Below are 16883 nucleotides of genomic sequence, written 5' to 3'. Positions count from 1 at the left end.
GGAACGTTTAGTCTCAAATAGTCACACGGAATACGGGATTTTCACGTCTTTTTCAGATTCACAAATTGCGCTATTTTGGCGTGTAATTTTACATGTTGTGTGTACATTTAGCTTGACTTATTATTTGTAAAGTTATCACACACAAAAAAAACAACAACAACAAAAACATAGTTTGTCATTTTAGGTGTCGGAGTCAGGTGTTGAATGTGTTTGGAAGCAAACATATTGCTTGTTGTTGATAGGCGCACACCACAGCAATTTCCATTTCTGACGCCTGTGTTTTACTTTTGTTTGGTTACCCTGGAAATAATCATGTCACATCTTCCATTGAAAGTATACAGGCATGGCTACTTAGCGAGGACACGCCCTGAAACACAACACAATAGAAAAAAGAAAAAAAATCCTTCGGGGAAATATGTGGCGTGAAGTGTTTTTTTGTTGTTGTTTTTAAATCCCTCTCCATATGTACATGAAAAGACAGTTCAAATTTCAATCCTTGAGTTTAGACTAAAAACACATTAGTCTTTTAGGTTGATTGGGCTGCTATGTTTGAGATGTTGACCTTTTCATTCAGATGTCTGAGGGGGCGTGGCATGTGTCAGTCAGCATGACAGATTTGATGGGAACCTTTCTTACAGAGGACAGGTGACTTGGATTTGCCGTTCACAATTTCGGACATGAACTTGAGAGAGCTGTTATCTTTTTGAAATGTGGATAACATCATGACATCTTTTACAAAATCTTCTTGGACAGATGTAGATACAAACTTCATCAGGTGAGATGATTTGTCTTTCTTTAAAGGCTCACGCTTTCCCCCCCCCCCCCAAAATGTCCACCATTAGTTTGTCTTTATCATATTGTGGTTGATTCAGTTCAGGTAGCCATTCAAATATCTCTTTTGGCATCATGGGACTTATAATAGCTAAATATGTAGTTTACACAGTTTATAAATGTTCATAGTACATACAATTCTATTACTATTACGACTGGTAATTGTCAGTGCTCACGTGATTTCATGAGGATTCTACCCAATGGCGGTGTTATATTAGTAATAAATGCAGATGAGAATGCAAATGACATGTCTTTGTTTTTTTGTAATATGTTAATGTGTTTGTTATGTTCCAGAGGGAAAAAGCCAAGTTCACATAAAACAAAGGTCATCCATCTGCTCCTATTAGTCACAGGTAAAGCCACTACCATGCAAAATAATAATAAAAAAATTCTAATGGGAGGAGCAGGTATATTTAAAATCATAACAATAGTTTGTAGCGCCACACTGATATTCAATTTGTACTGCAAGAAATTAATATTTTCTCTTCCAGGAGTAGCTGGAAACTTTTCAATATTTCTTAACTATTTTTCTAGTTATGTACAGTATAATGCCAGAATGCTCCTTTGTAGTCATGCGTTTCTATTTTTGAATGATGGCCATCATACCTGAATGTTTGTCATCTATCACTTGTCATGTTATACACGCACACATTCCATTCTGTTTTTTTTATTTATTTTTATTTTTTTGGAAACCTGTTGTTCCTGTCAGATTACTGTCTGTGTCCATTGTGCAATCATAACAATGACAACAATGCTGTAGAGTCTTTGCAAACATACGGAATACGACCATGGGATTACCTCACTCATTGGCACTTTTGAAATATTTTATGCAATATGAGTAATCCCATACTGATCAATGTTTCTGTTTCCTTGCCAGGTCTTGTTTCCTGTAATGAGACCTCCACTACACTGCCTGATGTGACAAGTGCTCAAACTTCAGGTAACCTTGCAAAAAAGTCACATTATGGATGACACCGGCATTAACTGCGATAAATGAGGGATTAGTGTATTGTCTTTTTTCACTGCAGTACACTACTCAGTGGATTTCGCTGTGGATGTAACTGGGCCTGCGAAGAATGAAACTGAAATTAAATCCTGGGTATGTTTACAATCTCATATTTTGCAACAACAACAAAAAAACAGCAAATAAAGCCATGCATTTTGATGTACTGCTTCACAGCTAATTTATCTGCTAACTGAGCAGCTAAAGCTACTTCAAGAGGAACTTCAAAAGGAGTTGTGGAACAATGTTTTTTCAAATTCTACAACATCTACAAACTCTCCAGTCACGTTACAAAACACGATTGAATCCACATATACACTGCAAAACAGTTCAACTATAACTACAAGTGCATTACAACACAACAATACTGCAACAACAACCACTTTACAAAATTATACACCAGTAGCCACATTACAAAGCAATACAACTGCAACCACTTTACAAAATAACATTACAACTATACCAATTACAACGTTACAAAACGGACAAAGTGCTACACCAATACAAACATTTGGCACAGCAGCAACTGCAACAGCATTACAAAACTCAACTGATGATGGCAGCAACACAGTAAAGATCATTAAGAAAGCAGACAAAAATGGCGACAAAACAATTACCAACTCAGATAATGCAAGTTTGATTCAATCAGCCATCTTTAACAAGTGAGTAATCTTTTTTTTTCCCAAAAAATAACATCACAAACAAAATAGTAACAATTTTGGTCATCAAATTGCTATTTTTCTTTTCCAGCAAATCAAATACTTTATTTCAGGTATGTAGAATTGCTCTCTATTTCTGGATCAAATCACTTTTTGTCAATATGTCTCATTGATTTCTTTGCAACAGGGAATGGAAGTTTCCTGCGCAAAAAAGACTGAAATAAGGTATGGTATGTGTGTAATTTAAACTTGTTTCAATCCAATGCTTCTCAATTTCAAGTCACATCATTTGAGTTTGAAATGTCCAAATGCATTTGAATGCACCTTACGTCTAGTGTGCATCATGAGATTTCAACACAAACATTAGAGAGACTTGTGCTGTAACTATCAGTGTGATTAGCTTGCTGTGTGTGTGTGTGTGTGTGTGTTTTTAAACTGAATTATGTTTTTGTTTGAGTATCAAAAAGTGCAAGGGAGAAATGTAACAAAAGAAGCTATTATGTGGGCTCATGGAAAGTCATGTTGCGTCATGAAAATGTTGGTATGCTAGAGGCTAAAATTGAGGTGCTGATATGCTGTACCACTGTATTACGGCCCATTTAAAGCACCGATAATAATAATCTCTGATCTCTTATATTGTGCGGTTGTGTTTCTCATAAAATGTCCACCAAGTATAAAAGAACACAAATCAAACGTGTTCTTATTAATCAGAAAGACCAACTGCTTGGTGGTTCTGCAGCTGAGGCAGAAAGTGTCGCCATGTCAAATTCTGCAATCAATCTGTGCAGCCGATCAAACTTCTTCTGACATTCATGCAGTTGGAAAAAGAGTCAATCAATTAAGTGAGTGCTTTTATATATATATATATATATATATATATATATATATATATATACATATATATATATATATATTTTTTTAAGATTATTTTTCTTTTACTCTATGTTTTTATTAATAGGTCCCCTAAATAATAATTGCAGCAGTGATCATGTGGAGGGTAACATCTGTATTTATACAAAAAAATCCACGAATTCAACATGGTAAGTTGTTCATTTTAAGCATTGGGATGTTCTCTTTTTGTTTCTAATCGTGAAAGCAATATTTATTTTTGATCAAAGCCATAAAATATGACTTGTGTCTATTTCAAATGGCAGTGAAGCGTCAGCATTTGTAGCGCCTTCTTGTGGTGCAGGTGAGCACTAACATGTTCCTATATGAATACAATAATGTATTCATTTCAATGTTCCACTTTTCAAATAATTGTCTTATTAAAAAATTATTAAAAATGTACATCTTATATGTAAAGCAACTTTATGTAACATCATGCCAAAGATGTAGTTTCAAAAAGTAAATGTTATCTGGTGTTATTTCAGTCACATGATGCACAAAATGTTTTGACCTTTGCAGATAATAATAAAAACTGCTCGTGCACATCTTACTGCAAAGGAACTGGTATGTTTTCACCGTCATTATTTAGCTACCCAATGATTAGTTGGTGATTTTTTATTTTAATAGTTTGTTTCAAAGAATCTATATTTTCGAACTTTTCAGATGCATATTACGCTTTTGAAATTTCATTGCAAGACCCCCAGATGGAGCTCTCCTATCCTCTGTCACTGGTAAGTGTGTGTTTTAAGTGATAATGAACAAAAGAGTCATTTTGTAACTAACAGTTGTTCATTCGATCTCAAACTTGTGTTTGAACAGATTTCACAGATGAACCAGAGTTGTTCTCCAGTAACAAAGTAAATAATAAAAATATGACCTGGCGTGCTGTTTTTTTCTGCTATGAGTGTAACCCGTTGACCTTTTCTTTGTATAGCGTCTCATGCTCTTTTTCCACCATTACTGATGAATATAAGGTAACCAACCGCCATTTTCCATCAAGTCTCGTTCTTTTTCTAATGTTCTGAGAGTTTAACTAAACTGATTTGTTTTCTACTCAGAATGCCTTTTTGGATTGTGGTCAAGTTGGAGCAAAGTGCGTCTCATCAAATCATCACATCTCTATTACAAAATACAGATGGACTCACACACGTGACCCTTTGATTGTTCCAGGGCTAGAAGTTGCAGTGTGATTTTACAGTTGGCTGAAGAGGTTCCCGTCTGTAACGTGTCTGCAGCCCTCACAACTGTCTTTCAATCAGAGAAGAACATAACGTTTGACGGAAGAACGACTCGAGCAGGTGAGCAGTGGAACTACAGCAGTCCTTCCTTCTCAAATAGTGGGATAGGTGGGGGGGGGGGGGGGGGGGGGGGGCAGACTTGCTTTTGCTATGTGTAATTGTACATCGCTCTCATTGTCATTGTCTGTGCAGGAGTTAGAACCTTTTCAAATCGCTGTCAACAGCATTTTTTATTCTAAAATTCACATTAATAATTACTGTGATTTTTTTTTTTTAATCTGCACAATATTTAATACCTTTTTTTCAGGGAAAAAATGTTTAAGACATGGTGCTCCTGTGTTAAAGTTTCAGATTTACATGTATTACTATTTATTGATTTAATTTTCTTTTTCAGAATCAAATAATTGAGTTGGTCAATATTTCTAGTTTAAATAATGATTGAAATTACTTTTTTTTTATTTCAGGCACTTAGATGCATTAAGCTATTTTTTATCTATTTCAGACAAACCTGTGACCACTATAAACCTTGTAAAAAGTAAACATTTGATGAAAGTTGAGGTTTTTTTTTTTTCCTTTTGTTAATGTTAATTAATGTTAATGTTATCCTTTTTTTTTATTGGTTATGATCTTATTTATAAGGCAAGTTGGGGGGTGAAATTATTCTATTTGGTTGGGGGAGGCTGACAAGCACTGCAGTACCGTATCAATACAGGATCATAATTAATAAATGAAACGTCTTGCTTTGACTCTTCCAGCTGTCTGCGGCCATCCAAAAATTAATGACAATTTACTGGACTCCAAGTTCACATGGATGAACACCAGCTTGCAGCATGCCGAGTTTTGCACATTACCAGAAAGTTCTCGTCCTCAATTCTTCAATCAAAACTGGTCTGTACGGATTTATTTGGTTTCACAGACATTTCAATTGTTCATTGATCTAAATGTGCCCAAATTTTGTCCAAAGTCAATCAGGAAAACCTGCGGTGGTGCAGCTAAACGAGCAGTGTGTCCCAATTGCCTCAATCGTGTCCGACCCAAATGTGGCGACCACGCAAGCAAACCCCTCCAGTAATACGACACCATCCCCGGATGTCACCGCCGTCTCACCTAACGACACAGAAAGCCAAGGCGACGCTCTTCTTGAGCTGAGCGCCAACGTGTCCCGGCTCAATTCCAGTCAGGTGGACCGGCTTGTATCGCAATTGGAGGATCTGTTGTCGGGCCCTAATATCAGCCTGGCTCTGGCTAATACAAGCGTCCACATTGTCAGCAACCTTCTGGACGCCTCTGCAGAGACACTGGCCAACTCTTACAACCGGTTACTTTTCAGATTTCTTATGATCTACTCACACAAACTACTTTGAGATGTTCAAATATAATAACTTGATTTATAGCACTTTTAAAATCACATTTTAACCAAGAGCTTTGATAACAGAAAAACATTCATAAAATAAAAAGCCATCACAAGCATGACAGAGAACATATGCAACGCAAGAAACTAAATACATATTTGTATGTTCTATAGAAATTATGTATTGAGTGTCCAGTATCGGATGAATATCACAAGACACTAAATGTGCTCAAAAATGATTTTATTTGAAATTTAAACATTACTTAACAGTTCACTACTTTCCCCCTCCAAATCTCTCCCGATAAAATTTGGTGTATGTGACAAATTTTCCAGCCAAAACAGCACATTTGAGTCATCCTGGTTGGTCAAAAAGTCATCAGGAGGAAAAGCAAATGTGTCAGGCTCTCAACATCAAAATGTGAATATACATTTGTCACACCAGCTAATATGGAGCACTGGAGCACTGCTAGCTAGTGGCTAATTTATGTTAGACGCTGCTATAATGGACCCCGAGCCTGTAGTAAACACCGGAAAAAAATAAAAATGTCAATGCCGGTATAATTCAGTCATGTGTTAGCGGCTTGATTTTGAACTCGATTTCAGAACGACATCGTTTTGTTTGGATTGGGAGTCAGGAGAAAAGGTTGCAATAGAAAGACTAGTCAAGCAGATACGACGCGACACACTGCAGGAAGCAACTTCAAAATAAAAACCGACCCAAGCAATTGTGTCTATGTATTATTTGATACAGTAAGGTTTATTTTGAAATTGGCCTTCTTACAGCATTGACAACGTGTTTTGCTGTTATTGGCTTGACGTCTATTTTTCTGACGTGTACATTAAGAAAAAAAAAAAAATTAACCAAGGCATTAAAATAAGTAAGTAGATTAAAAAGAAAACAATCTCACTGAACCTATTTCAAAATATAATGAAATGTTCTCCTCTTTCTCTCCATTAGAATTATAAGAATTGTTGATACAGTGGGATTAAAATTGGTCCTCGGCGAAGAAACGGAAACTCTCTTGTCGCCAGCCTTGGCTGTGTCTGTTAAACCAGTGGATGGAAGTAATTTTGAACAAGTCGTCTACTCCATTTCAGACCCCAGCAATGCACAGGTATGACATTAAAGCTTTAGGGAAAATGCTATCCTATTTCACACTTTCACTTAGTTATACTTAGTTATGTGTGTGTGTGGCATGCATGTTTATTTAAGGTCAGAGGAGCGCCCAGGTTTCAAAGGAGTGTGAGAAACAACTCATCTATCCCTCAGGGCTCCATCACGCTACCCGCCTCGCTCACACAAAACCTCACCACCGAAGAGCAGCAGATGGCCTCCAGAGTGCACTTCAACTTTTACCAGAAAAGCACCGTTTTTCAGGTCCAAACACACTTCGATATTTGTGGAATAATTCATGATGATTATAGCTCAGAGACCCCAATGATATAATTCAAGTATATTGCAGGAAAGTGAAAAGTAAAATGCACCCGAGTAATGATAAATGGTGATAAATGATGTGTTGATGCAGGACAGATCTTTGGGATCACGTCGACTAAATAGTGGGATCCTGGGAGCCAGTTTGGCAAACTTGACAGTCACTGGACTCCAGGACCAAGTTGTGATTAGCCTCAGGAACCTGGAGCCTATTCCTGTAGGTTTTTTTATTTCTTTTGTAACAAAATGCCATTTTTGGAGACAAACTCGAGTGTATGTGTTTCATTCGCTAATTTACAGGCTAATTATGTGGCCACGTGTGTCTTCTGGGACTTTGGATTAAACGGTGAGCTTCCTTCATAACATCCATTAAAAAATTGATTGTCATGTAAAGTATGCATATGCCGCATTTGTTGCAGACAGATCGGGTGGCTGGAACACAAATGGCTGTCGTGTCCAAAATAGCACAGATGACGTGACGGTTTGTGGCTGCAACCATCTCACCAGTTTCTCCATCCTGCTGGTAAGCTTTTATTTGACTACTCCTGCCTTTGACCTTAACAAGCTGCATATAATGTTGTTATTTAAGGGCACTCCATTAGGTGCGCATCCATCAGCAAGAATGAACTAATTTTCAATGATTCTGTTATGGATGTTTCGTAGCGTATTTTGTCTCTAATTTGTTGCTGTAATCATACAACTGCAAGAATACACATCTTTTAATAAAGTGAAGTGCAATTTTTCAACGTTAATTGAAATTTAAATGGACGATAAGCCATATTTTGTGGTTGCTGAAAAGGGTGAATGCTCTACAACCGGCAGGACGCTATAAACATAGAAATGAGGCAAAAAAACAAGCAAAAAAAAAAAAAAAAAAAAAAAACAGGAAACGAAAAAATGCAACAACCTTTAAACACACAGTAAAAAAAAAAAAAAGACACATTCACAATTTACTGACACAGAACAACGTGTGCATCAGTGACAGTGACTACTCTCAATTAAAGCCACACTGTCTGTCCTCACTAAAAAATGTAATACCAGAAGCTGCCATATGCAGCGCCAAAAGCAAATGTTCAAATTGGACCTCACACACCTCTCTATGAGCCTCTTGATGCATTATAATAACAGTAATGAACATTATGGGGAAAAAAGCTACATAAAAAGTCATCATTTTAATGAACTCCAGTTGATTGCTTTTTCAGGTGTCATAATGGGTCCGATTAATCAAGAAAAACTGCATTTTTCATTCATGCAAATTCATTCGTAAGTGTATTTCGTTCTCCGCATCCAGGACCTCGCCAGGCAGCCTCTAACCAGCCGAGTGCATGCTACCATTTTGACCTTCATCACATACATTGGCTGCGGAGTCTCAGCCATTTTCCTGGCATTGACTCTCCTCACATACTTGGCCTTTGAGTAAGTACTGAACCGTCAGGTGACCCCCTTTTACAACCTAGATTCGAATATTTGTTCATGATGTTCTATTAACTGATTCTCTTCTTCATCTGTGGAGATGTTTTTTCAATCTAATTTGCTTTCAGAAACTATTTTAGCAATAGAAGTGTTTTTTTAAGCAATTTAGTGATAAGCCATGCCAAAATAACATCAGCAACAACTTCAAAAAGGGATCATGTAAGTGCTGATTTTTGATCAAAAATACAAAAGTGTGCTCATGCTAGTCAAACAAATTTGCGAGCTTTCTATGACTTCCTCTATGACTTTAATGGTTTAACTTTAGTGGAGATCAGTAGACATTTGTGGAAGTGCGGCGCAGTTCAGTGATATGTTATCACTAGTGCTTGCTGAGTTTGCCCAAGCCTGTGCATCTGAAAATAATTAGATGGCAATTGCTGCATTTTTTTCTTTTTTACTGTTTTGGCATGCAGAGAGGATACCGAAGAGGTCTTTGTCTTAAATATAGCTCGGAAACAATGTTAATAGAATAGAATGTTAATTTATGTATTTATTAGATTATTTATTTACTTGTACCAAATATTAAATACAGTGGTAGCTCTACTTAAGAACGCCTCTTGTTTAGATTGAAAAATTCAGCTTACGAAACGCCTTACAAAAATATTGTCTCTAGTAATGAGAAAATTCGAAATACGAAAGGCGACATTGCCGACATAATATGAAACACGAGGCACCAGCGCTCGCGTGAACATGACTCTAATGTAATACATTATCACAAACTGTGATGTTTGCCATATTTGTTAGTTTGTGATGAATTGTTATCATTTATTAATGTGTTGGCTTGTCCACAAATGACACAATAGTTTTTATAATTGATGTTTACCGCGGTCTTACACTTTTCATCTTTACTTGTTTCAGCCACACTTCCCACCAACAATTTACACTGTAGAACTAACAAACAAAATTAACATTATATCCATCTAATATTGTACATATTCACATAAAAACACATATGTAACATACCACTTTGGGCTGTCGCATCAGATGTCGGTACCACATTAGCAATGACACCACACAGGAAGCACTTTGCATGACCCCAAACTAAATGTAAGAAAATTGACATGCCTAAAATAATAAAAAAAATGCCCAAAATCAATATTATTTCTCCTGTGAACTTGTAAATGATTTTGGATCACTAGAAATGGAAAATAAAAACATACAAATTAAATGCCCTAAAAAGGTGTCCCTGCACTCATAATGTCAACTGCTACGATGAATATGATTAATTTAAAGAGATTAGGAACATTTTTATTTATCCTTTACATGATATATTTTGATTGTTATGCAGTAATGTAAATTTGCACTTAAATTTGTCAGAATCTGACATCGGCCCATGCCTAAGCCCAAAACATGGCTTGTGCTAAACGAGTTCGCTGCACTGTTCCCCAGCCATGTAGTGTTGTGTGAAACCATTGCAGCAAACTGCGCAAGGACATCCCTTCCAAAATGTTGATCCAGCTGTGCGCGGCTCTGCTGCTGCTCAACCTGATCTTCCTGCTGGACGCTTGGCTAGCCTTGTACCCGGCCGCCGTGGGCCTCTGCATCTCCACTGCCTGGTTCCTCCACTACTTCCTGCTGGCCGCCTTCACCTGGATGGGCCTGGAGGGGGTGCACATGTACCTGGCCATCGTCAAGGTTTTCAACACGCAGGTGCCGCGTTACATTCTGTGGTTCTCGCTGGCGGGCTGGGGCGTCCCCGCCTTGGTCGTGGTCGTCGTCATCGCCGTCGACAAGGACAACTACGGCTTGGTGTCCTACGGGAGGTTTTCCGACGGCGCGAGCGACGACTTGTGAGTCCCCCGCATCTGGAATATCCCGTAATGCGTCAGTCGGTAAAAGAAATCCACCTTTGACGCCTCTCACAGTTGCTGGCTGAAAAACGACGTGGCCTTCTACGTGGCGGTGGTGGCCTACTTCTGCGTTGTTTTCCTCTTCAATTTTGTCATGTTTGTTGTGGTGCTGGTCCAGCTGCATAAGATCAAGCGGCAGAACCCGCACAACTCGAAGCATCGCTCGGCGGGACAGGACGTGCGCAGCGTGGTGGGAATCACCATCCTGCTCGGCCTCACCTGGGGCTTTGCCTTTTTCGCATGGGGGCCGGTCAACCTGCCCTTCATGTACCTCTTTGCCGTCTGTAACGCCTTCCAAGGTCAGGCTTGCATCTTCATCCCCCCAATAGATAATGCGTGTATATATATATATATATATATATATATATATATATATATATATATATATATATATATATATATATATATATATATATATATAAATCAAGTACTTTGCAATCCTACCACCAGAGGGCATTGTTTCCCACATATTTGCGTGACAAAAGTGTCTACTTTTCTCACCCTAATATATTATTTACCATTGTGAAATGGCATTGCATTTCTCACCTTATTTCTAATATTTACAGTGCTAGCTGTCAATCGACTGATATTGAAAAATCTGATTGGCAAAAATTTAAAATAAATTCAGTTTGAAATGCCTGAAAATTACACTTTTGACTGCAAATTGATTAAAATTTGCTTAAAAGTAAGTAATGTGCTTGGTTCTAAGTAGGCTTATTTTTTTCATTGGTTTGCACTCAGTAAGCAAGTTAGCTGTCTTTCACCATGTGCAAAGTTTTAGCCATTTTTTTGGGTGAATTTATTTTAGTTAATATTTTCTTTATTTGTTTTAGTTTTCATTTTAATTAAACTATTTTTTCTTTTAATTATAAATTAGCTTGGTAATTAATGAAAATTCTTTAACAACCAATTCTTATGTGGATTAGTTTGCAGAGTAATTGATGAAGTATTTGATTCAGTGAAACGAATCAGCCTTTTCAAAAAAAAAACATTTTGATGTTATTTTTGTACCCCAAGCTAGTAAAAAAATGTTTTTCTGCAAAGTCAGTCAGTTATACTGTATATATATATATATATATATATATATATATATATATATATATATATATATATATATATATATATATATATATATATATATATATATATATATATATATATATATATATATATATACTGTATATATATATATATATATATATATATATATATATATATATATATATATATATATATATATATATATATATATATATATATATATATATACTGTATATATATATATATATATATATATATATATATATATATATATATATATATATATATATATATATATATATATATATACAGTATAACTGACTGACTTTGCAGAAAAACATTTTTTTACTAGCTTGGGTAGTCAAAAATGTTGATCATTGTTTCCAAAATAAAAGCAATTGTTTGCAAAGGTTTAATCTGATTCAACACACTCATATGTCTTCTTTCATAAAGGACAATAGAAATCTGAAAATATTTCCGTACGAGAGGCTGAAATTCTAACCATTGGGACATTTTTAGACTTCTAAATGAATAATCGATTACTGAATGAATAGATCATGTTTTAAATTTTTTGTTAGGGTTCGGATATAAATTCTTGCACCTCTTCTAAATTGTCTTTTAAGAGAGCCTAGCTTTCCCTTTGTTTTTTAATAAAAAAATATTGTACTTTGTAAAACATGCAGTACAACCAAAACATTTCTTGTCATAAGTCGCCTTTTGAGGAGTCTAAAACAGATTGATAGCATCATTTGTGTTCAAATATCATAAGCGTTTCCCATTTTGTTTGTATTAGCATTTAGCTAGCGGTATCAAGCCAATGTGTTTAACTTTGGGCAAAAGCTGACATGCATCCCTGTTTGCAGGTTTCTTCATTTTTGTGTTCCATTGTGCGGTGAAGGACGTAGTAAGAAGACAGTGGCAGACATACCTCTGCTTCGGAAAAATCAGGCTAGCGGAGAACTCAGGTGCCATATTTGCACTTTGCACTTCAAAGTACGAAAATTTAAGGGCAATCGTGACAACATGATTGAGTTGCGTTTTTTACAGAGTGGAGTCGCACCGCAACCCAGAAGACATCCAAGAGAGCTTTGGGGACCAGGGGGACCTCTTTTCCACCCTCTGCCACGCCGGGGTTTAACTCCTCGCCCAGCTCGTCGTCTTTCCTCAATCACAACGTGGAGCAGGCTCGCGGCATAGGTCGGCTCAAACGTTGCCATAGTAACCACATATATCCATCTACCTTTTTTTTGTTGTGTTGTGTAGATTATTGGGGGGTTAGTTTAGTCCAGTGTTTCTCAAATAGTGGGGCGGCACGGGAAAAAAAAGATTTGATTTTGCCATGGGAAGCGTAATTGGCATCTTTTTTTTGGGTTGCACTTTGATGCACTTGGGTTTTTCTCTGCTTGGACCACAGGTGTCAAACTCGTTTTAGTTTACGGGCCTTATGGAGGAAAATCAGTTCCCAAGTGACCGAACCAATAAAATCATGGGATATAGTTATGGAACAACTTAAAATGTATTTGTATTTTTTAGTACTGTACTGTCCAATATAGTAAAAGCACAACATCACTAGTAATCATAAAACATTAGATTATTAATATTTATGGGATATATTTATGAAACAACTTAAAATGTATTTGTATTTTTTAGTACTGTCCAAAATAGTAAAAGCACAACATCACTAGTAATCATAAAACATTAGATTGCTAATAATCATAAAACATTTATTAAAAAAACTTAGCTCATTTTTCTCCTCTACAAAATCATCTCGCGAGTCGGATTAAACCCATTTGCGGGCCAGAACCGGCTCCTGGGCCGTATATTTGACACCCCTATCTTAGACAAATCTTAACCGGTATAAATGCTTTAAAAAAAGTACAGTAGTTGAACGTTTTTCTTATATTGCTTTTCCTTGTGTCAAACAGAAAATTAAAAAGATGTGGGCGCTCTCTTGCCTGTTTTGTTTCAGGAAATCCGTTGGAAGACAGAATCATCACCGCTGACGAAGAACCCGGCGTGGACGTCATCCTCAACTAACAGGGAGCAAAGAAACCATCATTTTACTTACTGTTGTAAGCAATATTGTTGTTCCGGGTTTACTTTAACATTTTCAAGTCTTGCATCATATATGAGGCGGCTTTATTTTGAAGTCTAACTTCAAGCATCCATCGAAAGCATGAATGAGCCATATCTGCCACTTGTCATTTATAAATTTGAAAAAGACACAAAAAGAGAACCTCTATCTGATCTTCTTATACCTCTTTGTTTTACTTGTAAGGCAGCAAAATGAGACCATGATTTAATTTGTTTCCTTTGAGTTCAGGACTTTTTTTGGTGAGAGTTATTTATATAATTGTAAATTAGTGACTCACAAACTTTTTTCAGTATCTTGGAATGTTTATTAAGCATACTTGCGATCACTCAATGTTCGCCTGAATAAGGAGGCCGGGAAGACTGACTATGTGTTAATTATGAGTTGTATGGTATGAAAATACCCCCCCCCCCCACACACACACACACACCTTTTATAAGTTGAATTATCATGGAATTTTTTTAAGTTCTGAATTTGCACTTTCTTGTTACTTCTGTGGTTATTTACTGTTAAATGTGCAGTGATTTTAACATTAAGAATTATAATAAACTACTACTAAATCTATGTGTTTCACTAAAACCATTATATAATTTCTATTGCTTGTAAATAGAATCTTTAGGTTGTCGTTCGGTTTTCTTCCCTTTGGGAGGAAAAAAAAAATGTTAATGCACTCAAAACCGACGACTATTTATAGTAAGGCGTCTTTTTTTTTTTTTTTAAACCACCGTGGTCTCTGTCCCTTGGGAACTGGATACACCATTTGGAAGCGAAAAAACTAACAAAAAAAACCCTGAAAAACGTTTTAGTTTTGATTTAGAAATGTATTATCTTATTCGAAACGAGTGAGGAAAACTGTAATAACGGATCCTGGCCAGAAGTAAATGGGAATAAAGACGTTTTTGGATTCCCGTTAGTTTTCATCTACTGCAGTTCCCAAAAATGACCACAAGATGGGGACAGAGTGTAGCTTGAAGAAGAATCCTTCTCGTCGGCAGCTTTTTACCTAACCATATATGAATCGTTAGGAATGTAGCTTTTCTACCGAAAAGAATAATGTCCATCCAAAATAATAATCTAAGGCTTTTTTGGGGGATGGGGTGTTGACAAAAGCAGGAAACAATAGTGACCTTAAGCTTTTATTCTGTTTTACATGTTCTGGGAGGAAAAACAAATCAGTCCATCACCAAGCCAAAACCACTTTATTTTCAAAGGATTGTTTTTCAAAACCAAAAAGAGTGCGTAACATTCTTACTTAAAGAAGCAAAGGAATAAATAAATGCCACCGAGTGGAATGGGGTCGTTCGTAAACGTGCTACGCAAGCTACATTCACTGTCTTCCACATACATCTATCTTCTCTATGCATTCACCGGCCACAACACTATGACCACCTGCATAACTCTGAGAGCCAAAACAATGTTTATTAATGTACTTTCTGCATAATACTGCAAGCCAATATTCTGATTGTGCTGTATTGCTACATAATGGATATAAATGATTAGAATTCCTCCAGTGTTGATGCAGTTTGAACTTTTTGAAAAAGTCTGAACATATTGTAAGTCATAATGTTGCGGCTGGTCAGTGTTACACACTGTTATATAAGAAGAGATCAATGTTGTTCAAAAAAAAAAAAAAACGCACACACACAATAACGGCATAAAATAACACCAAAAAAAAAACTTAAAATGGTGGATTCCTCTCCCCCTGGACAGTGCAGTTACACTCAAAAAAAAAAAAAACAACCAAGGGAGAAAAAGTATCAAGTGACAGCCGATGTCACAGAAAGGAATAAAAGCAATGTAACTAAGGTGGCAAAAAAAACAAACAAAAAAAAACAACCGTTTCATAATCAGTAACATATTCAATGTACCCGCTCATCGAAAAAGCATTCAAAAGAGTGCATACCTTTTAATATGGATGGGCCTTCCAAATGTTTTTTTTCATAACTGGACTTGTTGGCTTGTAGCAAACAATACTTAAAAATACAACTGAAATGTAAAAGAGAAGCGTGTGGATGATGATGTCAGAGACAGCAGCTGACCACTGGAGCGTTTTGGGATGCCGTGATTTCAACTACGCTATCATAAAGTCATTGAGCGCTATCATCATGCGGGTGGTGATTTGGACCGCGTTTCACGAAGCCTGTGGTGTAATAGTACAGCTTTTACAGTAAGAGTGTTCATGCTCAAATGATAATAAATGCGCCTAGCGAGCCATACAGCAGAGAAGAAAGCCTGTTTGCGTTGCAGCAGCTGGAGGGAAAAAAAAAAAGTTACTTCTTCCATACGGTGTAGAAAACCCAGCTAAGGTGCGCAATTAAGGAAAGTAAATGCAACGTTAAACAGTAATAATATTTAACTTAAGTAAAAAAACAATATGTAAATTGAGTTTGGAGAACATTCATTAATGCTTGGAATTAATCTTTTTTATTACTTTAATTTAGAGTTTCTGTATTGGCGTTTGGTTCACATTTGGCTTAATGATTGTATACCACAGAAATCAAAGAAGTAGAACATGTTTGTTTTGCTGCATAAGCACGCATTTTCTGGGGAAAGGATACAGTTCCATGTAGGAGGGCACGCAAACCACTTTTTTGGAAAAGTCCACAGGACAGGAGAGTCTTCCCAGCTGCTCCTCATACAGACTCAGAGCTTCTGTCAGATTTGCACTGTTGCCCTGATCACACACACACACACACAATTTTGTTTGGTTAAACCTGTGCCACCAAAAATGGAGGGGGGAAAAATAGGGTGGGCTAAAATGACTGATGTATCGTATGCTTATAGTTTATACTGTATTTTTTTTTTTTTTTTATAAACAAAAAAAAAGCAAAGACCATGTATAGAGTATGCGCTTTCTTCAGTCGAGCCTTTTATTTAATTACTAGGTATTAGTTTTATTTATGAAAAAAACTTCCATGGCAAGGCATTTTCCCACCATTCTGATTTTGTAAAAACAAAAAACAAAATCAACTATATGCCCCCCCAATAACATCCAACCATTTACAGTAAGACAGTAAGAGAAAAA

General features: G+C 36.5%; 2 protein-coding genes across 2 annotated transcripts in view; one reads left to right on the top strand and one right to left on the bottom strand.

Moving 5' to 3' along the window:
- Positions 1–627: 627 nt before the first annotated feature.
- LOC148408936 (uncharacterized) lies at positions 628–14422 on the top strand. The gene is made up of 29 exons (XM_088441692.1): positions 628–775; positions 1126–1184; positions 1709–1771; positions 1860–1930; positions 2012–2496; positions 2585–2606; positions 2681–2718; positions 3205–3335; positions 3452–3533; positions 3648–3685; positions 3901–3945; positions 4045–4112; positions 4201–4238; positions 4316–4355; positions 4440–4474; positions 4552–4679; positions 5375–5507; positions 5584–5937; positions 6929–7085; positions 7184–7348; positions 7497–7619; positions 7703–7748; positions 7822–7925; positions 8694–8818; positions 10294–10665; positions 10741–11024; positions 12630–12731; positions 12814–12963; positions 13736–14422. Exons 1-29 carry the CDS (start codon positions 723–725, stop codon positions 13801–13803), a joined length of 3579 nt encoding a protein of 1192 aa, XP_088297818.1. The 5' UTR covers positions 628–722; the 3' UTR covers positions 13804–14422.
- A 618-nt stretch (positions 14423–15040) lies between these two features.
- sms (spermine synthase) overlaps positions 15041–16883 on the bottom strand; it is a 7658-nt gene continuing 5815 nt past the window's right edge. Inside the window, exons 10-11 of the mRNA XM_088441694.1 lie at positions 16417–16532; positions 15041–16159 (exon numbers count right to left, since the gene is read on the bottom strand). Coding sequence (XP_088297820.1) covers positions 16129–16159; positions 16417–16532 — 147 coding nt within the window. The 3' untranslated portion in view covers positions 15041–16128. The remainder of the gene's footprint in view (positions 16160–16416; positions 16533–16883) is intronic.

The sequence above is a fragment of the Hippichthys cyanospilos genome, chromosome 18 (genome assembly GCF_059441005.1).
Source record: "Hippichthys cyanospilos isolate Australia breed blue-spotted pipefish chromosome 18, RoL_Hcya_1.0, whole genome shotgun sequence".
Classification (NCBI taxonomy): Eukaryota; Metazoa; Chordata; class Actinopteri; order Syngnathiformes; family Syngnathidae; genus Hippichthys; species Hippichthys cyanospilos.
Note: the sequence above shows the minus strand (reverse complement) of the source record. Positions and strands in the feature narration are given on the sequence as shown.

What these genes read in the sequence shown, in the direction of transcription:
- LOC148408936 (XM_088441692.1), top strand. Translation starts at nt 723, where the DNA reads ATGACATCTTTTACAAAATCTTCTTGGACAGATGTAGATACAAACTTC. An exon ending in GTAGATACAAACTTCATCAG is followed by an intron (nt 776 to 1,125) that starts GTGAGATGATTT and finishes GTTATGTTCCAG; the next exon opens with AGGGAAAAAGCCAAGTTCAC. An exon ending in GGAGCAGGCTCGCGGCATAG is followed by an intron (nt 12,964 to 13,735) that starts GTCGGCTCAAAC and finishes GTTTTGTTTCAG; the next exon opens with GAAATCCGTTGGAAGACAGA.